The 25131-nt window shown below is 38.1% G+C and overlaps 1 protein-coding gene and 1 long non-coding RNA gene across 2 annotated transcripts; both read right to left on the reverse strand.

Annotated features, from left to right (window-relative positions):
* Positions 1-18895: 18895 nt before the first annotated feature.
* Positions 18896-23090, reverse strand: LOC122642744 (heterogeneous nuclear ribonucleoprotein 1). Its single transcript, XM_043836321.1, has 6 exons — positions 22902-23090; positions 22768-22808; positions 22300-22463; positions 20266-20365; positions 20003-20172; positions 18896-19718 (listed from the first exon to the last, which is right to left on the reverse strand). Exons 1-6 carry the CDS (start codon positions 22967-22969, stop codon positions 19215-19217), a joined length of 1047 nt encoding a protein of 348 aa, XP_043692256.1. The 5' UTR covers positions 22970-23090; the 3' UTR covers positions 18896-19214.
* LOC122642745 lies at positions 18896-23319 on the reverse strand. Its single transcript, XR_006330092.1, has 2 exons — positions 23289-23319; positions 18896-19205 (listed from the first exon to the last, which is right to left on the reverse strand). It is a non-coding gene; the product is annotated as an uncharacterized LOC122642745 (long non-coding RNA).
* Positions 23320-25131: the final 1812 nt, after the last annotated feature.

Here is a 25131-nt window from a genome sequence, read left to right on the forward strand (position 1 = left end):
ATTCTTTCTTTTATTAATATAATTTCTCCATTTCTCAAAAAAATCACATCAAATAATTCTGAATCTAATCAGTCGAGTCTACACATTCTGATCCGCTACACCTTGTTGTTACCATGTTCTCAATGTTTCCATTTCTCAACCCTATTTCACATGAGGCCGGTTTATTTTTATCCAACTTCCAAATCAAGCCATTCATAACGGATCAACCTTAACCCAGCTTTGATTCTGGCATATGGATGCACAACAATCTGGGTTTAATCGAGAGATATCAAAACCTAGCCCTTATTTTATTTTTTGAAGATAGGAGGGGTCTAGCCCTTATTTTATTTTTTGAAGATAGGAGGGGTATCCGACTTTAGGCCGACTAAATTCCCCCGCGCTCATACATGACTCCCACGCCATGTACAAACCGGGAGCTTATAGACCCTAGTGAGCCTCAGGCAGGTGGCCTCAAGAAATTATGCAGTGGCAAATGTTTGATCACGCGACCTCGCTTCTTGAGGGGGAGTCTCAGGTCCCCTCCAAGCCAGCTGTGCTAATTCCTTGGGGTTCATACTTCTGAATTTATTTACATGGAAAACCAAAACCAAATCGATAGTAAATAGATAAAAGGAATCTAAACCAAAGTGACTACGCCTTTATTGCATAAATCTATGTTTTGGACTCACTCATTCTCACACCGAAACAAAGCAGTGAGACCGATTCAAAATCGATCCAAACTTAGTACGTCAACTCAGATTTTGCATCAAAAACCCCACGGGATGAATAAGCTAAAAAATCAAAAAAAGATGTCAAAATGGTAGTGGTTGAGGCTGAAGCGTGATTCTCGTGAGGTGAGGGCTTGATGTGAATCCTAACCCTAATCCCTTCACCTTTTTGACTCTTTGATTTCTACCTTTTACGCCACTCTGCCCTTAGTCCCTCACTCACTCTGTCTTCTCTGATGATCTCTCCATTTTCTACTCACTCACTTCCTCTTCTCTCATGGCTAATTCCAGTTGCAGATTTACATTAGAGTTCCATTAACCAATCCTTAATTGAGAAGAAGTTGAGACTCTGGTCAGGATAGGCTCAGTAAGACTCATTCGGGACTCGACCGAGGAGATCTTGATGTTGTGGATGATTCAACAACTTACTCTGTCCAAGCAAAACGTCTTTGTCTGCTAATCGTCACTTAAGCTTCAAATTGGAGGCTTGTGGTGTCACCGTCTTACCATCTCTCATGGTATACTGTAAAATCCAACGCTTTATTTTTCACTATTTCCACTATGTTTGCTCCTTTGGCTGTAGTTCTTTCCTGTGGCTGTATCCTTGAGAGATTTTTGAGTTTACAAATCTGATGAGGATTAATAACTATTTAAGTAGGTATTAGACTTGTGAAGCACACTAGCAGTCCATGATTTCCATTAGTTTTGTTTTTTGTCTTTTATTGGAATGTGTTGATTACGATTTAGAAACTAATGTTGTGGCGCTCTCTCTCTCTCTCTCTCTCTCAATGTAGATATTGTTGTTGATGCCGATAAAAGGTACAACCCATATATACCACCTGAATGTGAGGCCCCAAATGATCTATGGGGTTAATGCGACATGTTAACGATGAGATATTCTCACTCTTCCCCTTCTTTATGGATGTCTTAATTTCTTTTTTGTTCTCTTATTCTAAATACAAGAGGATGTAGATTTAATGAAAGATATGGGGATGAATTCCTGCAGATTCTCAAGCACATGGACCAGAATACTATCGAGCAAGTAAAAATATGAATTATAAGAAAGGAAGCTTATGAATGAATTAGAGATATAAGTTATGTATTAGTAGATAATGGAATATTATTTGTGTTTAATTTCTTCAAAATATCTGTTGTCTGTAGAAGGAAAGCTAAGTGGGGGAGTGAACAAGTCAGGCGTGAAGTACTATTCAATTTCTTTGGAATGGGTGGACTCGGCAATCGGTAAGATCCTATTAGAAACTCTTGGGGTTTGAAGTTGAATGGGTCCGAGTTTGATGTTAGAAAGCATTTTTTCTAATCTTGTATCCAAACAAGATTCACATTTCCTATTAAGAATGTTTTCTCTATTTTGAGAATGGAAAAGTACATTCTCAGAATATAAACACAACTTAAATCCACGTAGCAGAAAAATAGTTAGTGTGTTGGGACGGTCCAAGTTAAGGTTTATTTCTGATAATGTTTTCTCTATTTTGAGAATGGAAAAGTACATTCTCAGAATATAAACACAACTTAAATCCATGTAGCAGAAAAATAGTTAGTGTGTTGGGGCGGTCCAAGTTAAGGTTTATTTTTGATAAACTACAAGGAGCACCACTAGCGATTTCACTTAAAAATTTTACTGTAGATTTTACCAAACTGACAGGACTCACACTCTAGACTAGACTAAGAACTGAAAATAGGATCCAATCGTTTCAAACTTTCTAGCGAAGGATGCCCCAATCAACAATGCATTTAATGATGAGAAACAATACCAGAACAAGCAATAGACTGGGGATTAGCAACCAGGTACAACCCCCCTGACTCATGACTTTTACCAATCGTATTCTTCCTCACAGAATCTTGGAGAATGCAAGCATCAAAAGAAAAAATTACTAAACAATTGAAATCCTTGGTAAGTTTATTCACAGATAATAGATTGTGAGAAAATTTTGGTAGATAAAGAATATAAGACAATGATAGAGAAGGGGTCAGTGGAACTGTTCTTGTACCCTGAACCTTGGCAAGAGAGGCATTAGCTAGGGTGACATTGGCTGAGTAGTTACACAAAGAAGAAAAATTACCTGGAGATCTTGTCATATAATTGGTTTCACCTGAATTAATGATTTAGGGTCGAGAGATGTTGGAAAGACAAGCTGTGGCATTATCTGTTTGGACAAAAGTAGTAGTGGAAGCAGAAGGAGAAGGCTGAGAAATTTGAAACTGACTCTATCTCTTGAACTCCTTAGCTGACAACCTCACCATCTTCCCGTCAGACTATGAAGACTCAATAATCTCTGTTCTAGTCCCACTTGTGGCAATTGAGTTAGCAAATTGTTGCCGCTGAGAAGAGTTTGTAACAAAACCTTTGGATGTGTCCAGATAAACCACAATAATTATAAGTTCGACCGGAGTTGGAATTGCCAGAACTATCGTAACCACCAGATTGACCTCTACCAGAACCACAGCCATCACCACGTCCTCCTCCACAAGAATTATTCTGAGACACAAGTGTTGAAACCATATTTTGACCAAGACCTATGTAGCAGTCGAGAGGCTAAGACAAGAATCATCATATTTTATCACTCAGAGCATGTACTGTCGACATCCTGCTCAGGAATGGCAAAGGTGAAAATGCAAACGCCAATCGAGCAATAAAACCAAAAATCAAAAAAATCGATTGTCAATTCATTCGTAAGCAAGTAGTATGTGTGTGCTACTGTGATCTGTAATCTGCCATAGCCAACCCATACACGCTGGCATTGACCAAACAAAGGATGCACATGCAACATGAAATGCAAAAATGAGATGCTTCTAAAAATCCGAGTGAGCGCTCTGGCTTCAAGGGACTTACATGGGGAATTCTCTTCTGACTAGGGTTCTCTGAAAATTAATGGGAGTGTAATGGCTTCCAAGAATTTCCAAGGGGAAGATTCTTTTGCTGAGATCTTTTGAAAATCTGTGGGAGTGTGCTGGCTTCCAAAGATTTTCAGGGGAAAGGTAATTTTCTTGAGATTTCTGAAAAAATCCATAGAATTGCTAGCTTTTAGGAATTTTCAAGGGAAAGATTTTGAGTTCTGATATTCTTTGAAAATCCATAGAAGTGTGCTGGCTTTTAGGAATTTTCAAGGGAAAGATTCTGAGTTCTAATATTCTTTGAAAATCCATGGAAGTATGCTAGCTTCCAAGAATTTCCAAGGGAAAGATTATAAGTTCTGAGATTTTCTGAAAATCCGTGGAAGGGTACTGGCATCTAGGAATTTCCAAGGGAAAGATTATAAGTTCTGAGATTTTCTGAAAATCCGTGGAAGTGTACTGGCTTCTAAGAATTGCCAAGGGAAAAATTCTTTTACTGAGATTCTGCAGATCTGTGAGATGTTGGCTTATTCGATTTTATTAATCTCTAGGATGGATCATGTCAAGTACTTATTTGAGAAATCGGCATTGACTGGAAGGTTGGCACAGTGGTTGTTGCTTCTGGCGGAGTATGACATTGTGTATACAACCTAGAAGTCCATAAAAGGTAGGGCCATTGCAAAACATTTGTCTGCACATCCAGTTATCGATACGAAAAAATTGGAGGATGTGTTTCCTGATGAAGAAGTTACTTCCCTTGAGGTCAACAAAGATGTTGATCGGTGGAGAACGTTCTTTGATGGAGCAGCGAATCATAGAGCTTGTGGAGTTGGGGTTCTATTCATAACTCCTGAAGGATTGTATATGTCTATGTCATTTAGGTTGGGGTTTGATTGCACCAATAATATGGTTGAGTACGAAGCCTGTGTTCTCAGGTTAAAAGCAACCATTTCAATTGGAGTAAAGAAGTTGGAGCTATATGGAGATTCTTCAATCGTAATTTGACAAGTTCAGGATAGGTGGAAAACAAAAGATGAGAAGTTGCAACCCTATGAGGAGTATATAGAGGTTTTGGTCAAGCACTTCACCGAGATCAATTTTGGCTACTTTCTAAGGAATAATAATAGGTTTGCGGATGCCTTAGTTACTTTGGCATTAATTATAGATTTTGGTCCCAGAGAGATAGTACAGCCGTTCTTGGTGGATCAAAGAGATTCTCCTTCACATCAAGAACTTGTTAATGCCTTGATTGGGAATGGTAGACCTTGGTATGCTAAGATTGTGGATTTCATTAAAGACGGGAGATATCCAGCTGATGCTACTCATGGAGAGAGGAGATTCCTAAGAAGATATGCCACTCAGTTTGTATTGCACGAAGATATTCTGTACAAGCGATCTGATGATGGCATACAATTGTGTGTGTTGATGAAGAGCAAGCACAAATGGTTTTGGATCAAGTACATCAAGAAATTTGTGGCCTCCACATGAATGCTCAGATGTTGGCTAAGAAGATCCTTCGCCTTGGATACTATTGGAATACAATGGAGGCAGACTGTGTAGAATATGTGAGGAAGTCTCACAAGTGTCAAATTTTTGCAAATCTTATCCATGTTCCCCCAACAAAGTTACTCAATTTAAGTTCTCCATGGCCATTCTCTACTTGGGGTATCGATGTGATCGGGAAAGTTACCCCCAAGGCATCAAATGGGCATGAATTTGTACTGATGGCCATTGATTATTTTACGAAGTGGGTAGAGGCGCAGTCCTACGCTAAGCTTATGGCAGGGAAAGTAGCTAAATTCTTAGAAGAACATATTATTTGGCGGCACGGGATGCCCCAGGAAATGATTTCAGATCAAAGTCAACATTTTCGTGGTAAAGCGCAAGAGTTGTGTGACAAGTTCAAAATAGCTAGGCATAGGTCTGCCCCATATTGCCCTCAAACTAATGGGGCAATTAAATCAGTGAACAAGAATATGAAAGCCATACTTCAGAAGATGATCGATTGAAATACAGATTGGGGGGACAAGTTACCTTCTGCTCTATGGGCAGATAGGACTTCCATTAGGACTTCTACTAGGGCAACCCCATATTCCTTAGTCTACGGAATGGAAGCGGTACTCCAAGTTGAGATAGAAGTCCTTTCTCTTAGAGTGATAATGGAATGCCAGCTCCCAGTGGCAGAATGGCTCAAATCAAAGTATGAAGAGTTGAACCTCATTGATGAAAAGAGGATGAAAGCCATGAATAATGTGAAGAAGTATTAGCAAAGGGTTGCAAGGGCCTTCAACAAAAAGATCCACTCGTATAGTTTGATGGTGGGGGACTTAGTACTGAAAGAGCAGAGGGCACCCGTCCATAACCCAAGAGGCAAGTTTCGACCAAATTGGAGTGGCCCGTTTTTGGTAAAGGAAATCCTCCTAGGAAAAGTTGTCCGTCTTCTGGATCTTGATGGACAAGAATTACAATACCTGACCAACCTTGATCAACTTAAAAAATATTATACTTGGCCTCCTCTTTTTTCCAAAAAAAATAATAAAAGAAAAAAAAAAAAACAAAAAAATAAATAGAAGGGAAAAGCTTTCATACACGATCGTGTATACTGTGTATGTGAGAGGGTGGGAGTTTAAAGGCATTAATTAATGGGTGGGGATTTATGACTTTTCCAAGTCTTTGTGAGAGACCCTCTCACATACACGATTTACACGACCGTGTATGAAACCTTTCCCTAAAACAAAAAAAAAAAGAAAAAAAAAATGAAGAAAAATTGCATGGAGGAAAGTTGCCTTGAGGCAGTAACTACGTCCGACCTGATACATGATTCATTCAGGATACGTAGGTAGCTTGAGAAGTCAACTTCAAGCTCGGTCACTCATCTTTTGCCTCACTTGGTGTTGGGCTCCATTTTCATATTTGGCCATCCCATCCCCTTCCAAGCAAAGAGGTTAACACCACCTTTGTTATTAGAAGATATTAAGTTTGACTTTAGACTCTTTCTACCATCCCTCAATCCGACGGTTTCTTCAAGAGTCTTCATTAGTAGTTCTTTTATTCAAAACATCTGTCTTTTGGCTGGTGTGATTTCTCTCATGAGCTCACCATTCCTAGAGTCATAGTGGTTCATTCCGACTTTAAAACTCTATCTGATCGTTCATCAGTCCAATGGTTTCTCCCAAAGAGTTTTTACAAGGCCTCAAGGTGACAAAATCTAAGTGGTGTGATTGCTCTTGTGAGCTCACCATTCATAAATCATGGTCCACTATTCCATCCATGGTAGAACCATTGGGTCTGTTTCCATCCTCCGTAGCCTCAACGTCTGTCTAGATTTAGGTCCAGACATGACCCTACATAAGACCAATTTCGGAAATTATTAAGTGACTCAAGGGGATGAATGAGTTAGCCATAGGAAGCTTTCCAAGGGTAACTCTTAAAGCATATATACATTGTTGAGGTTTTGACACCAAAATCTTCGAATTTTCATTTGTACATTTGTTGGAAGTTTTCCTTGTAGATACCTGCTTTGTTCATGAATGTATTTGATTATCTTGCTTTTTGACACTCTCTACATGTGTGCACAGTTATTGTCATGGAAGACCTTAGAAAGTCTGTTGTATCAATGAGGGTTGACCATCCCGAAGCTCTTGAATAATTGAACCTCGAAGCTATTCCTCAGTAACGACGTGTCGTTCTTTGTCGCAAAATATTGGAAGGAGTAGCCCGATTTTGGGTAACCAAACTTCATGTCTTTCGCTTTGGATCAGTCGAGATCTGTCCGACTTATGAGAAATTTTGAGAATGCTTGATATATCGTCCTCCTGAGGGACAATCTCACCCTGAAGGGATCTTTCGCCCCCCATTGTATCCAGGCTATTCTCGAGACATCCAGGCTTTCTTTGAGTTCAAAAGTTCCAAGGAGTTGAAGAAGCACATGATCAACGATCGAATTGACATGGCATTCTCCTTCACCAAAGTATTGTAGTCCTTGTAATCAGATGGAGGAGGAGCAGAGGTAATATAGCTAAGTTTATCCTTAGCTATAATGTAGACACGGGCAGCTTGTACCCAAAGTAAATAGTTGGAATTCCCCTTCAATTTTATAGATGTAATCTGGACAGTCACATTATCACTGGGAGTCTTCGAATCAGCGATATTAGAAATACTCCAAGAATTGATAAGGAGAACAAGCAAAAACCCAAGGCAGCAATTGATTCTGAAGGTGGAATGATGGGAGCAACAATAGTACTTTCTCCAATGGATAAAAAATATAAGAAGGGAAAAATTCCAGCATCAAATCCATAACTAGCAGCAGGAAATCCTTTCTCTATATCTCATCGTAATTGTTCATAGGCTTGATGCTGATTTTTGAAGAGACAGGGATAGACTGAGAGAACCCTTTGTTATTTCCCCCTGCAGGGATAGAGGTATTCAGGGAATGTTCTTATATGTGTTTCTCTTCCTGGAGCAGGAAGCTCTTTGTAGAGCCATTACTTGATTGAAAATGAGATGCGTTTCTTTCAAAGTCATAGCCAGATTAAAAAGTTTGATGGGATAAATCAACCAGAGTTTTCCAGAGAATGGCCAAGGGCCAGATGCATTTCTTTCAAAGCCATGGCCAGATTAAAAAGCTTGATGGGATAAATCAACTAGAGTTTTTCAAAGAATGGCCAAGGGCTAGATGCGTTTCTCTTCTTGTTGCAAGAAGCTCTTTCTAGAGCCATTTTTCTGGTTTTTTTTTTTTTGAGTTGATTTTCACCTTGTACTCTTTGGTTGATTGGGGAAAAATCAAACCGGTTATGGATAGAATTTCCTTTATCCAGCTTGTCATTGGAAATCGTTTTATTTTTATCTTCCACATAAGGTTGGAGAAATGCAGAAGAATGTTGAATGTTTGCATTCTGAATCATTAGGGTAGAATTTACAGTTTGGTTTTGCTTCAATGGTCATTAATTACTATAAATGTCTGCCCCACCTATTTATGAATGTCCGATAATATCCCCCCATTGATGTGTGATACCCTCTCTTGACCATCAAAATTGTTAGAATTCATAGGCTCTTTAATTGCCTATGCACATTTGAATGTTGGTCTCAGTGGGGTAGCTATGATGTGTTTTCAAGCATTATTTCAAATTTATCAAAATTTTGTTATATATAACAAAAAGTTTGAAATGACCGGTGCACCCCCCCTGGTCTTTTTCATCTTTTCAAGGGGTGCGTTGGTCATTTCGAGCGCGACTATGCTTGGGCATAGGTACACGCCTTGCTACAATACAAGTTAGTGTTCCTTTTTCTATAAATTATTAAGAAAGAGCCTTGATAAGTGAAAGTTAGTAAAATGGGTTAGATTACAAATTTTAAAAAATTTTACATTAATTTCACAGACAACCCAACAACTTAGCAAAAGTAATTTCACTTTACTTCCTTCACAACCAAACGACTTAAAAGGGAGAAAAATTCCCTTCACTTATCTTCTCTTCCCTTTCCAATTTCCCTTGCAACCAAACAAAGCTTTAAATCCAACAGATTTTATATGCTATCCCATAGAATAAAATCTGTCTTTCATTTTAATCGGGTGGATCTTGTATGCCTCTGTTTCATGAGTTATAATCTGTTTGGATCTTTGCATTTTGTTTGTTTCATGAATCAGAATCCATTTCTGTAAAAAATCCGATTGGATATAATATGCTCTTTGTTCTTTGATTTCTGAATTTATCATGTTCTCATTTGATTTACATGATGAGTTGCATGGGATTGATCCTTATTGGTCTTTACCTTTTGATCCGTATTTTGCAAGTCCATAAAGCCACATCTGAGTCTAGAATCTCGGATCTATATTACTAGGGCCAATAGTGGATTGGGGAAGCCGATCTCTAAGTTCTAATACATGTAGGCTAATCTGAACTTAATGATCTTCATACTTTAAATGTACAGGCCCATTTCCATTTAAATCAAGTGGGTTCCATATGATAATTGGTTAGGCCCATTAGAATATTATTACGATCCACATGGTCTGAATAAGTGCTTGGACCCAGTAATGTTCGCTATAACCATCATGGTCTGGTCCCCAAATCGAATTTATATGTAGTGAATCAAAACCCAATGAGGCTCATTCAGATTTGCCACTGATTATTTGAGAGATTAACCTCTTCAATCAGGCTTAGCCCAATTTGAGGCCCAATCAGACCTATCATTGGTTGTCAAAACCATTCAATCCATTTCAGGCCTATGTTATTAATTGGGTCCAATACAATAATATATTTTGGGTCAAACTTCATTACAAAGTATCAAACTCCTTAATCCCGGCCAAATCCATTTGAAATTCTGCTATAACCACTTAAGGTCCAATCCTTAAATCAGACCCGCATTTATTCTTTTGTGGCTTATTCAGACCCATCAGATTCTGTCATGGTCCATAAAGGGAACCAGTGCCCTAGATCATCTCCTCATGCTAAGTTGAGGCCCAGTCAGGCCCATTGTAAGACTTATCTAGGGACTACCTCCTAGATCCAGTCTTTTTCAGTCTAAGCCCCATCCGGCGTTTTGATTTTCTTTTTTGGTCTTTTGCCTTTTGGTCTTTTGCCCTTTCTTTTGTTTTTCTAAAATCATTTTTGGCCTTTGGTTTCAAAAATGATTTTTCATTACCATGGACGAATGGCTTAGATCCAATCATGATCTTTGGCCTAAGTCACTCGGCATACATTAACCGGCCCTAGGACATCACCTTTAATCGATTGCATTTTGAGTCAAGCTCATAAGACCTTGGGACACCAAATCCCTAAAACATGCATACGGGCTTCAATCAAAACCCATCGTTAATAAATTATCCGAGTCCCTACCCATTCATTAGGCTTTCAAACAAGCCTATCAAACAATTGGGTTTGAATCTGAATCCAATTAGATCCTTATTTTCTACAAGCCTTCTCTTTAAAGCATATCATTTGGTGTCGGTTTGTGTGATGAGCTACATTATGGTTGAGTCGTTTTCTGTATCTAAAGCGATCTATATTGGCTAGTTCAGTATATGGGTACCCCTGTGGTCGTACATTCTCAACTTATCAATTGAGTTGAAGTTTCTCTTTTCGAATATATTTATCTAAGGTCATTTTTTTTTGTCTCATCTCTTCTCTTTGGATCCAATCCAAGATAAACCAAATTACAACCTTCTAAGATAGGACCTCGAGCGTTAATTTATGATCCAATACCAGGAATCGTAATAAGATACGATCATAAAAATTTAGGCATGAGACACTTTTCGATCAATTTCTTAGAACCAATCAAATTGGATCTTTTGACCGATACGTTCGGCCCGTGCTCTTGTATATCAATTATTCCCTTTTCATTTACTTATCATTATTTGATTATGTGATTCATATATCTTTGAGTTCTTATGTGCGAATTATCTATTATCATTTGATTCATGCTTCATTCTAATTCATTTGATGTAATCTATCATTACTATCAAGATAGCAAACATAGCAATCTGGTTTAGGACAACATGTGCCATAGCACATACCTAGCATAGGAAAAGTGTCCATTATAGAGAGTTGTTTAGGGTTTAGTATAACAGGGAGACTGATCTTTTGGTCGGGCAAGTTGGGTGCCTAACACCTTCTCAATCTATAAATTGACACCCACCCAGAATCCTGGGAATAGTCTAATGCCTTGTCCAATGATTGAAGTCTTAATATTCTCTCCTCTGAGGGAGGAGGAATAGTTTACGGTCCTAGGCCCATTCACCTAGATGGCGACTTCTCATTTTGGTTTGATGAGTCCTCTTATGGCATCAGTGTGACTAATTATCTAGGCCATTCTATTTATAAACCGCGTATGACCATGCGGTTCGATCCCAGTCCATCCATCCTGGACTCGAGAGACCCCCGTTGTCCCCCGGCGAACCTGGCCCTCAGATGTTTTTAAGAGGTGTCACGAAAATGCATTTGTGTATTGCATGATAACCCGCTATCTTTTACGCCCCCCAGGGCGCGGCGGCTCTCCTATCATCATTGACCTCATCAAACAATTGAGGCACGGTTGTTATATCATTCCTACCATTCTGGCAGAAACCTTTAAGGGCTTGTATCGAATGAAGACTCATGGGCGTTTCCATTTGGACGATTCTAGCAGTAGTCCTTAACTCCTTATCTTCTTCAGATTTGGCTAGCTGAGCGGCTGAAGCTATTTAAGCCTTTCTTGTATCCTTAATTCAAGGCAAAGTATTACGTCAAGCGTGGAATTTTCGTGGATTGCGACAAAGTTAGTGATTGGTCAAAATATCTCAGAGCTATAACAGAAGCAGATATCAGGTGGATTGTAAGCTGGTGGCCAACTGACAAGGTTATCATGAACAACCCGAACTCGAGATATGTCAAATTGATGGGCCTAACACAGACTTCATTCTATGTGCCCTCTTGAGTCCTGCGACAGTTTGGCTTGCCTTATCGTACCCCGGATGACGTATCCTCAATTCAAGGCAAAGTATTACGTCAAGCGTGGAATTTTCGTGGATTGCGACAAAGTTAGTGATTGGTCAAAATATCTCAGAGCTATAACAGAAGCAGATATCAAGTGGATTGTAAGCTGGTGGCCAACTGACAAGGTTATCATGAACAACCCGAACTCGAGATATGTCAAATTGATGGGCCTAACACAGACTTCATTCTATGTGCCCTCTTGAGTCCTGCGACAGTTAGGCTTGCCTTATCGTACCCCGGATGATGTAGTCATCTCGCTACCTGAGGAATTGAACAAGGGATTGGTACAAATCTTTGCTGCTTTGTGGAGTAACAGGGTCGTTTCGTACTTCCAGCCAGGAGAACTGAAACCGGAGTTTGGATGTAACGGGTTTGACTTCCAGATACTATGGAGCACTAGGGCAATGCTTGCCGTTACTTTATGAGAATCCAAATTTCTTCTTTCTTCTTGAACTATGACACATGTTGGTTTTTGTTCACTTTAGTTTTGTAATCAATCTTAGCAGTTATGATCAATAAAATGTTCTTCATTTGGTATCATATTATTAATGTTCCCTTTTACAGAGAACAAAAATTAATAAAAATTAATGTAAAGGGAACGTTACATTACCTACAAAAGGGAATGTAAACGGAACATTACGTTAGAAATTTTTGGGAACAAAAATCTACCACTGCTACATTTTACCGTACAAGACATGAGAACAAAAATTAATAAAAGGGAACGTTAATACTATAAAAGAGGAAGTATCGATGTACTCAGTAGAAAACAAGTTCTACTTGTTGGAGAATGGGATTTTTCCTTTTTTTAGGCTCTTGCCAAAAAATTTAAGGATGGAAGAAACATTACAGCAACCAGTTTAGACTCCTACAGCAAAAGTGTCAGCTTTATTTCTATTCCTTATATTTGATATATATAATAATGGTTATTCTGATTAAGAACTAATTCTTTTATCCTAGAAATTGTGATTCATAAGTATGGAAAATGAGAAAAAAAATTGTAGCTTTAATGAATTTTGCTGCGAAGTTATTACACGAGGTTGGAGGTTGTTGCTACAAGGTTGAGCGAATATGCAGAGCTTAAGAACAAGAAGTTTGATAAGATTGTATTTAATTTCCATCATGTGGACAACAGGAAGTCTAAATCAATTGCAGAGTTCCAAGTGGTTAGAATTTTTTATCATGATTTTTTTTTTTTTTTTTTTGGGGTTTAATGGACTTACCTTGGCAAATGACTATGGCTCACATTGTTTTCCAAATTAACTGTGAAAATGTTACAATGCAAAAAAAATTTGTCAACAATTGCAATTTTAGTTAATCAACAGCGGCAGGGCTCCCACCTCTCCCTCTGAGATTCAGGGACCAAAGCAAGGCGCCTCGCCAACTCTCCCACCTCCTGAGCGTGATGCATGTCAATCTATGCTCTCTCTTAGGCAAACTCCTTCTGAAGTTGAGATTGATACCGATCCTCGGCCGATATTGGGACATGAATGTTATGTAAAAAAACTTTAAAACCGTCCCAAAAAGGAATAGAAGAGGGAAAAAAAAAAAAAAAAAAACCCCCCCCCGAAAAAGCCGGAAAAAAAAAACCCAAAACCACAAACCCCCACCCCCTCCCCTTTGGGGGATATTCATGAATCGGTAACTGTTGAGAGGATTACTCTAGGGTCTGTAGTTTGCTGCCATTTTGGTTGTTATTTTGCATTGCTGGAGTTTCTGTTTCTGAAGGAAGCGTGAGCTCTATGACCAAAATTTCAGAAAAAGGAATGGTATTGCCTAACAAAGAGTGTCGTTTAGAGAGAAGTGATTACTCACAGCTCTGGAGTGGTGTGGCTGAATGGAAAGAACTGCAGGTCTGCAAACTTAAATCCTGAGTGGATTATGGTCAACTTATGTAAAGACTGAAGAGGGTGTTCAATTGTATGATAAATATAGTATGGTTTTTTCAGATAAAAAGTATTCTCAACAAAGAATGTGAACTAAATCAGAATCAAAAAAAGGAAGAATGCTGCCTCTCATAAGTGGGACCCACTAGTCTGGGGTCTTCTTATGTGAGAATGGGGGTCTGTTAAGCTCTTTTTCTTGGCCTTCCTTAGTCCATGGTCTGAATCATTGGCTTTGCATGCTCACCCATATATTGGGTAAAAATCCAATCTCATCAATATCTATTGCCTGTGTCACCCTACTGAACCAATCTAATCAACTCTCATGACCTGCTCCAAGCTAAAACAAGATTTCATTAGCCTTCACCATCTACCCATTTGTCTTGATTAACCATATAATCCTTGGCAATTACCTTTGTTGGCAGTTCTCTTTACTCTTTCAGGGTAGATTTTAAGCCTTTAACCTCCATACAGGAGTAAATAACCAAGGTTTTATTATAATCATACTTGTTAGTTGGGGGATAAATTGAGCCAACACCTTCCTTACCAGTTAATACTTGGCAATTACCTTTGGCATGGTTGTGCTCCTCACATATTTGCCTTGGCTGCCAAAGTTTTCATCTGTGCCAAGAAAAATTATCCAACTTCTGTGTTCCCCATGACTTGCCACCTGCATGCTATGCTTTGTTGTTTGGATTTTAATCCTCTCTATTTCGCAATCTGTTATTTCTTGTAATTTCCCCTTTAAAAACACGACACCTGTCCATTTATAATCCAACGATCAAAAGTAAAGACAAGTTAAAACCCAACCCAACCCAACCCAACCCAACCCAACCAACCCTAACTATGGCTCAAACCCATCTCTCTCTTGTGACTCTCGGCGACGGCAATCATGCGGCGGTGACCCAACCCTCCTCTCTTGTTGCCTGTGGCCCAACAGCTGCCTCTTATCTATTTCTGTTTTTCCTTTCTATTGATTCTTCGTTGTATTTTGGTGTGATGGGTAATAATGATTCTTTTCCTCCTTTCCTTTTTTTTTTATTTTAATCTTTGCAAGGAAAAGTTGCAGGTTGACATGCTATAATCAGTTAGATCTTAGGATTAACAGGAAATCTTTCAGTGAGGTAGAAGAAGAGAGGGAAGAGATGTGCACTGATCAAAACACAAATCACTTTTTCATTTGGAGATAGTGCGTATTCCAACTGAAAAACTGAGCTTTAAATTTAAGTCGTTCGTCGCCTTTCCAAAGCCGATGTGTAGTGATAAGAACACAGATCCCCTGTTTTCTTTCCCCTTTTCCTTGCGTAACAGATCTATGACCTAAACGCCAATGATTCTTCTTTATTTAGTTTTCCTCTTTAATAATTCTCCTTTAAGAAAAGACGAAGAGGATGAACTTTACCCATTGGAGGGTATTTTTGGCTTCGTCAATGGTTTGAAGCAAGAGTTCAAATTCCCAGTTGGTTTCACTCCAGAGTTGTGCTTCCGTTTTGATGGTGATAGAGAGGTCAATCCCCAGATCCTTACACTGGCGAAGGCATTCTGGCTGATGACCCTACCCTGTGGATCCAACACCACAAAGATGGGTTTGCCGTTGAAGTGCCACACCTCCTTTAAGTTTTGATAGTTTTCCTTTTTAATGATTCTCCTTTTAACCTTGTTCTGTTTATTACTTTCCAGATCGTAACTTAGAAATCTACAAGGGATCGTTCCTTAAAGGAATTGATGTGAATAGATTACCATCAACTGCCAAGTGCGAAGAAGAAGCCGGTGTCTCCTCTCCGAACAGTAAGATATCGAGCTTGAGAGAAAGCGAAGTGAGAGGGATACAAACGGAGAAAAGCTTGAGATTGAAAGACCCTGTTCGTGTAGGGCAGAGAGAGAGGAGGCTTGGGTTGCCACCACATTGGTTGCCATCACCGAGAGTTTTAACAGAGAGAGAGAGAGAGAGAGAGAGGAGATGAAGATTGGGTTGGGTTAGGTTGGACAATCCATGGGTTGGGTTGGATTTGAACTTGTCTTTACTTTTTACCGTTGGATTATAGATAGACAGGTGTCACGTTTTTAAGGGAGAAATTTTTTGGTATCATTTTTTATTTTGTTTTCTGATAGAAAAACGTGTTACAAGTGTTTGATATCTTTATGGACCTTATTTCTATTTAAAAAACATCAAAATAATAGAAAAACTATAATAAGAGTTGAGACCTTATAATGGATTTTGGCCAAAAATCATTTTTTGTTATTTTTGTAGAACTTCAATGAGCATGTGCTTATAAAGTCGCAAATTCAAGGGTAAATGAATCATTTACTCCTTTAATTAGAAAGGCAAACCCCCACTCCCCCTTCCTCTTCTTCTTCTTCAACACTGCACCCCTGCTCTGTACCTCCGCCCATCTTCTCAAACCTCACCGATCCAAGTGGCAAGTGGAACAAGATTATAATGATTACGTCTCTCCTCTACCGACGCCATTTCAACTAGACCAGTCTCTGGTTCAAGCTCGCAGTATCTAGAAAATAAAGTTTTTCATCTTAAGACATCATCTGAGGGTTGCTTCGCCAGAGTTGGGAGAAGAGCTCCGGTGAGAGTGGAAATACCCAAGGATGGGGTGGGGCTGGGGCTGGGGCGAGGGCAAAAAAAAAAAAAATGAGTTGTGATCCCTAATTCCATCAGCTATTTGGGAGCACGTTGTTTGCCATGATAAATAATAGAGCATTTGGTAACTATTTGCGATCTTATAGAGCCATAGCTAAACGTAGTGCTTTGGAATTCTTGCTGTAAAGAATTTGAAATTGAAACCTATCAAGTACAGAGATTTAGGTTAATTTGGGCTACTTCTTTTGTCTTAATAATGCTTTAGCTTTTCCAAGTACAAAGTATTGAAACATTTTCTTTTTCTCCATTCTTTTGGTTGGTGACGAGCATCTGTAACCCTTTTTTTTTTCTTTTTTTTTGAGGGGGGGGGGGGGGATTTACTGGCGGTATATTATCAAAAAAAAATTTCATGTGCTGGCAATAATAGTTTTGCTAATATCTAATGGAGCTTAATGTTATTTTTATGTTTGTAATTTTTAGCTATGCGTTTGTGCACAGATGAGTTTATATCACTGCACATAAATTCTTCCCCCAAATTTTTTATACCCAGTGGTGCTGACATGTTTACACTTGGAATACATCAATTACTTAAATAGAAATCCTCCATTATTATTCAATCTTACTCGCACCGGGTTGAGAAACTACCAGAGGGTGGGGCAGTGTTTCTGCTGTACATAACAGGGCAAGAGCAGGAATGATAGATTTCAGCGATTGTCTGATGCTCTTCCAACTGCACAAATAATTCCTCGTATCCATGTTTCCGTCCTCAAGAAAATCACTAGTAGAAAATGCATTTCTTGGGCAAGGAAAGTTATCATTATTAGAGAATTAAAAATAGAGGGTTGAGTAGAGTGTTGCTGCTGTATGCTTTGAAACTTAATATGCTTTAGGGTTTCAATTGGTATGAAATTCAAAGGCGAGTTAGAAAATGGCGAGGGGTTCTCGAGGACAGGGTGGGCATCTGCATCGGTAGGGGCAGCTATTAAACTAACAAGGGTAGTTATAGAGCTGTTCTTTTTCCGGCGAAGACTGAAGTCTATATAGATCCATTTATAGAGCTCTTCTCCCATTTCCCAAGAAAATTTGCAACCCAAGAGTTATAGAGCTATTCTATTCTTTTATCTGATTTGAGGTGTTTAGCTCTTCTAATGATTGATCTTGCATTCTACCTCTCTGAAATTTCTTATCACAGCTGCAGACAGCCACTTTGACTTGCGGATACAAGCTTGTTTTTTCATTCTAATTCTTCAAAGTTCTGAATTAATTCCTTGAAGGAGAAGATTCTCCATCCCTTAATTAAGGTTTAGAGTTGGTTTGGGAAAAAAAGATGGTTGATTGGAGAATTTCTTCACCTACCACTAAAATATATAAAATTATTTCCACATAGTTACCAACACAATTTTTCATTCTAGAATCTATTGTATTTAGTAATCACCAAGCAATTTTATTTTTTTTTGATCAAAAATGGTACAGAAATGATTTTTTTTACATGGGTCATAAACAAAATGAAAAACGACACCAAAAAGACCATACTAGACGTAGTCAAGTATTCAACATGTGACAAGTCTAGTCGACCATTTTCCAGATATCTACATAATCAAAATTCCCATATAGAAACTCATATCACTGTATGAACATGGGTAGATGGTAATTACTCCCCTCCCCTCCTGTTTTTTCTGACCAAACATTCAAGCAAAATCTTGAAAGTGCTGATTCTCTTTGATCTCTTCAACGTGAGTGGAGAAAAATTTTCTCCACACAAGAATTTAGTTTAGTACAAGCCATACCGCAGGGGAGAAAACAATCCATCATAATAAAATTACACCTATGGGTTGAGACTAGGGTTCCAGGACCCGAATACATGATACTATAATCACTTATTTTCTGAGTTCTTGATCCAATCAAATAAAATACAAATTCTAATAAACATCTGCCAAATTAACAATAGAATTTAGCAAATAATGCATTTGCAAGAGGCAAATGTATAACCTCCAACAAAATCCAAATGTGTGGCTCCAACAAGAGAACAAAAACTAAATCACATAACTACAGATATAGGTATAACTCATTGACACGACAACCCATAGCTACCTACCTATCTCTTCGTCTCTGACTAGAAAACGGTGACACAGGAAAAACCCTTGAACTATCATGGGTCAAATTTACAGATCCCTCAGTGGTATATTGTCCTTATTGAACATAGCATAGGTTAGAACTTAGTATAAACTAACAAAGTCTGTTCAACCAAAAATTCAAGTCTAAAAACTAAATAATAACCGAACCAAATAATCTTTTAGCAGCTATTTCTCAAGGAAGAGAAGTCTATCTTAAGATCAAACTAAAATTTCAATGTAGTAAACTCTATATTAAAGATGCTTAAAGGAAGAGAAGTCTATCTACCACAATCTAAATTCAAAACCAAACTAATGTCTAACGAGTAATGACACACAAAACACTAATGGATCATCTAAAGTTTTATGTAGACCATACAGATATCGAAACCAAAAAAACAAAAAAAAAACTAGCAACAATCTCCTTGATCTTCTAGATGTTTCCTCTGGTAGAAAGCAAAACAAACTTCTAGCAACGGTCAAAGACACTTCTAGCACCTGCAAGCCAGTAACTATCCTGCAACAAGATGTAATACACAAAAAACTAGAGGCACCCATGTAGTACTGCTAGAAGGAAGCTTAAGCAACTGCAACTCCTTGTTCTACCTTGCATAAGGATGGTATCGACTACTGCCACTATAACCTGCTCTACTTCCATATAATCCACCTGCCCCACCATAACCAGCACCAGGGCCAGAATCATAACCACCACCATAGCCCGAACCACTGTAGCCTCCATAACCTTCACCTCCTCGGCCATAACCACCTAAGCCACTCCCCCCATACCCCCCTCCAAATCCCCCACCATATGGTCCAAAGCGACTAGAATAACCAAGGGAGGACTCTCCTCTGTACCCACCTAAGCCTGTGCTGCCAAAACCCCCATAACCACCACCAAATTCTCCACCTCCACCAGCATAACCCCCGTAACCACCAAGTCTACCACCAAGACCTCCAGGCGTCCTATAGGAAGCAGCACCAAAACCACTATAACTGTCGCCAAATCCACCGAGAGGATCACCAAAAGAGCGACCCCTAGAATCGCTACCAAATGCCGGAGGTGGTGGGTTTGAGGCTTTCTTTGGTTCAGCCTTCTTGATCTCCACCTACAACAAAGCAAGCAAGTCAACCTATGTTCCACAAACTTTGAATTTTGCTGACAACCTTGGCCTTAAAAATTCTACATAATCTGTACTGCTGTCTGCCTAAAGAATTACCAAAATAACATCTAACCTGCACCGAATGATAGTAAGCAATATAAACTAAAGGAGAAGTTAGCATCCATTATCATGTATAACATTGAAAATCTTGGAGCATGTAATCTGTGACATGGAATAAACCCACATCCATCTACATGTTTTATGGAGAACCACCATTCTACTGAACTAACCTGGGTACCCTCCATATCAATCATAGTACCCTTCGATAGCATATCATCTACAACTTGTTCACTGTCAAAGATTATAAATCCAAATCCTCGAGAACGATTGGTTGCATGATCTCGTACAATCTGGTGGTCCACAACTTTCCCATACTTGGAAAAGAAATTTTTGAATTCATCTGGCTCAGAAGAAAGAGCAAGAATTGTGATGTCAGTTACTACATAAAATAATATGCTACTGAAAAAACGAATACAAACAGCGGAAAACTTACCTTCAGTGACCGTTGTAGGCACCCCACCAACAAATATCTTCTTTGTTTTAAAATCCTTAGACTGCACGGAGCCTTTAGGAATGGTTCTTTTGATTTCCACCTGTCAGCTCCAAAATAATTTCAAAAAATAAAAAATCTGAAGCATTTGTGGGATAGGGTAAACATCTCCCATCAATATATTATCAAAGTCACAGACTGAGCATGAACAACCGTAAGATATTAATTTGATAATAGATGTCAAAAGTCAAAGGAGCCACATCTTAAGAAAACATCATTTCTATGACACCATGCTGACAAAGTAAAAGACACGTTGATTTCAACTAAACCAATCTCATGATGTAGATCCAACTTAATGAATTATGGAACTAGTTTAATTGAACAGTATTTATAGTTGCTGCAGTTTTCTAAACCCCAGACAGGGTGTCGCACAAATGCTTGTGAAACTATTACACAATTTTATTGTTGAAATGCCATCAGCAATTGGAGGATATGTAAGTGAAGAAATGCCGCAAGTCTCAGTTATACAAACTCTTGGAATTTTATCCATCCAATTAAAACCTTGTACGATTTCCAGGCAACACCCTAAGACAGCCACCAAGATAAGATACATGCAATTGTGTGTGATTAATAGAGATGCTATATCTTTATTGTTATTGGTTTTGATTTGTGTGAGTAGTAGTTTTGTTTTATCGTATCACTGCAATTTTATAATGTTAAGATTCTATTTACTTTAATATCATGTGCAATATATCTTTGTGTTGTATTTAAAATCTTCTAATAGCATATTTAATTTATTATCTGGCACTGTGATATGCATCTGATGAGTTATATAGGCTTGTTTTAACATAAAGAATCTCAATAGTGCTAAATTTTTAAATGTCATAATGTAAAGAAATACAGACCAAAGTTTGGCCTGTGAAGTTCCTGGATGATGCCTAGGCAGAGGATCTATAGCATATGCTGGCCTAAGTATTCCAAATAAATTGGGATTCATAGTGGAAAATTTCTCTCATAGAAACATAAGAAGATTTCTGGTAATCCATGGACAAACTTCTCTTTGTATTAACTTATGCAAGTTGCAGAACATACTGAATGACAAGTTTAAACTCCATTGCCAGAGTTGTTATCTCCAGTTCCCAACTTTGATCACAAACGTAAAAACATTCAAATGGCAAGACAACAACACCAAACCTTCCACCCATTGGTAAGTGGTAACAAACAGTAAAAATGCTAAAATCTAAGGGAGATCTATCACAAATCCAACTAGGTACCTTCAAACCCACCAATCGACCAACAAATCAACTCTTCAAACAACATTAAACCCAAAGCTTTCACTTCCTTCCGAAGAAATGACTGAAAAAATAAAAACTCTCAATTACCCAGATGACCAGTCTGACAGCCTAATAAACTCAGTCCTCCAGTCCCGCTTACAAATTCAATCCGCTTTGACTTCAACTCTTCAAATGGTGGGTTTGGCTAATCCAGATCTAAACACAATCGCCTTCCAGGAGACCACACCAAGGAGCCATCCCTTTGCTTATACTAGTGCTTAAATGTTCAAATCCATTTTATAGGTTGAAATCAATTAGCACCCTGTGGGGCATAGAACCTCGTCATGACAAAAATCCTTTCACTGAGATCCCTCTTCCGATCAGATTTTGAAAGCATGGTAAAAATGCCAACCCAACATGAGGGGGGAAAGCAAAATAAATAGAAAAGGAACAATTGCAAATTGAGTTCATCCCATTGTTAAGGCCATAAGCTATTTGCACATTCTTCTTCTGTCATATCAAACTTAATAGTTCTCGTAGATAAGCATATATTCCTTCTGAGCTTCTTAAACTTGCATGTTTAATGTTTTAACAACTAGTGGAACTCCTATCAATCAGCGAGAGGGATGGGGAACCCTCCCAACAAAAAAAAAGTAATAGGAATAACACTCCACAAAGTTCCAATGACCAATTTCAACTCCACGTCCAATAAAGAATAACTCAATCAGAGATAATTAAAACTATCATGACAAAGAGTGCTTACTTGTTTCCCGTTAATGACATGGACTTCTTCAATAACCTTGTCAACAACCGCTGGATCAGCATAGGTTATGAACCCGAAGCCTCTTGGTTGCCCCGTATATCGATCTTTCATTATAACTGAGTCGGTCATGTCCCCGTACTTTCCAAAATACTTGGTAAATGTCGCTGATTTCATCACAAAGAAAAGGAACAAGAAAAATGTCATGAGCCAAATACTGCTCATGGAAGAAACAAAACAAAGCTAAATCCTACTGTATAAATAGCAATAAAACCAAAATCCTAATCCAAATTCAACAAATGGCGAAAACTGCATATCCATCATCCATCAAACATAGAAAGACATAAACTTCACATGCGAAAGGTTCTTGTTTCCATTCACCCAAACTTGAATAAAAAACGAAAATAATGATGGTAAGAATTAAGAAAGAGAGGAAAAAAAAAAAAAAAAGAACAAAGAAAAAACGTGTACCTAAGCTTGTATCTTTAGCTAGCCCTCCGATAAAAATCTTTCTGCAGTAGAAAGATAAAGGAAAACCAGAATGAGTTAAGCTCCAAAAAGAAATAAATAAACAACAGGCCAGAGATCTGAAGTATAAAACAAACCCAGGGCTCGCTCCCTCTCCTGTGTTCGAGTTATCGGAAGATGAATCACCCTTCGGTTTCGATCCCATGACTTCTTGCTTCACCTGACTCCGAGAAACCAGAGATCTGAAGAAGACGGAGAAAAAAAATTTGAAGAGATTGCAGATGAGATTATTAGAAACGATATAGGGTTAGGGTTTTGTTCTTCGGGACTAGGGCCGCAGAAAACTTAGAAATTGTTTCAAAGAGGAAAAACAGAAAAGCAGGGTTATAAGGAAATTTATAGACCTTACAATAAAATATGTCACGTGCTGCCCTTGTCAACAGAAAAAATCTTACTACTATGTATAGGTCGGTTCGATTGGATGAGGGGTTATACAATCATGTCTATTCAATGGTTGAAAACACGACCATGCATCATGCACAATCATGTACAAAAACTCTCCTCTTATGTGTAAAGAGGAGAGAGTTTTCATCCTCCAATGAATTTCAATCATAAATCCGTATTAAGTTATAATATATTTTTCAAAGTATCCTCTTGATACCCGTGCATCTGAACCCGCTTTCTTATAAGAACGGAGATAATTCTCATTGCATGAAGAGAAAATCCCACCACGATGGAAGGGTGTCAACATAGAAATAGACTGGAAAAATTTGATCTAAAATCAAACTAAATTGAAAAGACGAATTCTAATTATACATTCTCTTCTTATCTTTTTTTTTATTTTTTGGGTGAAGTCTCATCTTATCTTTTTAGTTTTTAGTCTATCAAGACCCCGAGGATCTCTCATAAATTTAGATAGGTTGTTTAAGGGTTTGTCGTGGTTCATTGTTTTGCTTTACATACTAGGCAGTCTAGGCTACCCTTCTTTGAGAGCTCCGCAGAACCACTTACCACTAGTCTTTGGTCGAAAGGGTTTATAAGTTTATTACACAAAAACGCCTAGACTCAGGTTCTCAAAGAGGGAAATCCTAAGTGTAAATCATATCAATCGAACCGAACTTAAATCGTACTATGCCCTACAATCATGTGTCTTTGTTGAAATATGTGAAATTACATATTATTGAGTTCTTTATTGAGTTGTATAAAAAACGTTGAAATATACCAAATTTGACATTGTATGTCTTAATATTCACATGGTTGCAATTTCTTTCACAATTTTATTTGTTTCATTAGATTATCCCACTTAAACCCGAATTTGAAAGGAAGTACCAAGATCATATACAAACCGAAGGAAAATCAAATAAAATGGAAACTGATTCGAATTGATTTCGATTTGATGTTATGAAAATTATTCGATTTTAGTTTGTACATATAATATCATGAGCCACAAAAAAAGCGGCACCAAGTTCATTAACACCCTTAGCTAAATGTCATAATTATTCTTCTATTGTATGAAGTCTTTAATGCTCTTTGAACTAATTTTAGCTTTTCATCCAACCAGATGAAATAATTTTCTTTTCACCATCGATGAGTGAAAATCAACCTGTGATTGATTTTGAGTTGAGGCTAATTGTCCAGATACCAGACCCATTAACGATGAGTCCCATTTCCCATGTGCAATTGCTATCACTACCCTACACTTAGCATATATTTACAAAAACTACTCTATCTTAAACTTTTTTTTGAAACTACCGTGCTTTTAAACTTTTACATCTCCTTCTACCCTCATGTTTTTAGATATCCAGATTGTCCTTCCTTTTCACTTAGTAACTTGCTAATCTATTTAACCTACTATTCTTCTTCTATTTTTTATTTTTTTCACTAAAATAGTAAAAAATGAAAACATCCACCAACTTCTTCTCTCTCCCATTTTTTCCTTCAATTTTTCTATATTTTTATTTTTTTATTCAACATTTCATCCACATCATTCTTCTTTGAACAAATCATGGTTCTAAGTATTGGTATCCGGGCGATACGTACCACTTTTGCTAGTCACCGATACCGTATCGGTAGCACGGTACAAACAAGGGGTAAAATGGAGAAAACTCATTTTTTAAGGAGATTCATGAGTAATTTTATCCGATACAATCGATCCAGGCCGATACCGTATCGATATCATATCGATTTTGCAGGTTACCGATACTCGTTCCAATACCACGAACTAAAACTATGGAATAGATCGACTCTCTTCAAAGCACTCCACTTTTTCTCTCTCTTCGTCTTTTTATTCAATTTGTCTTTCTGTGTTTTTAAATTTTTATTAACCTACAACGCGATTCTCGAGTCGTCACTCTTCTTCTCCCTCTT

Source organism: Telopea speciosissima, chromosome 10 (assembly GCF_018873765.1).
Source record: "Telopea speciosissima isolate NSW1024214 ecotype Mountain lineage chromosome 10, Tspe_v1, whole genome shotgun sequence".
In the NCBI taxonomy this organism is placed as follows: Eukaryota; Viridiplantae; Streptophyta; class Magnoliopsida; order Proteales; family Proteaceae; genus Telopea; species Telopea speciosissima.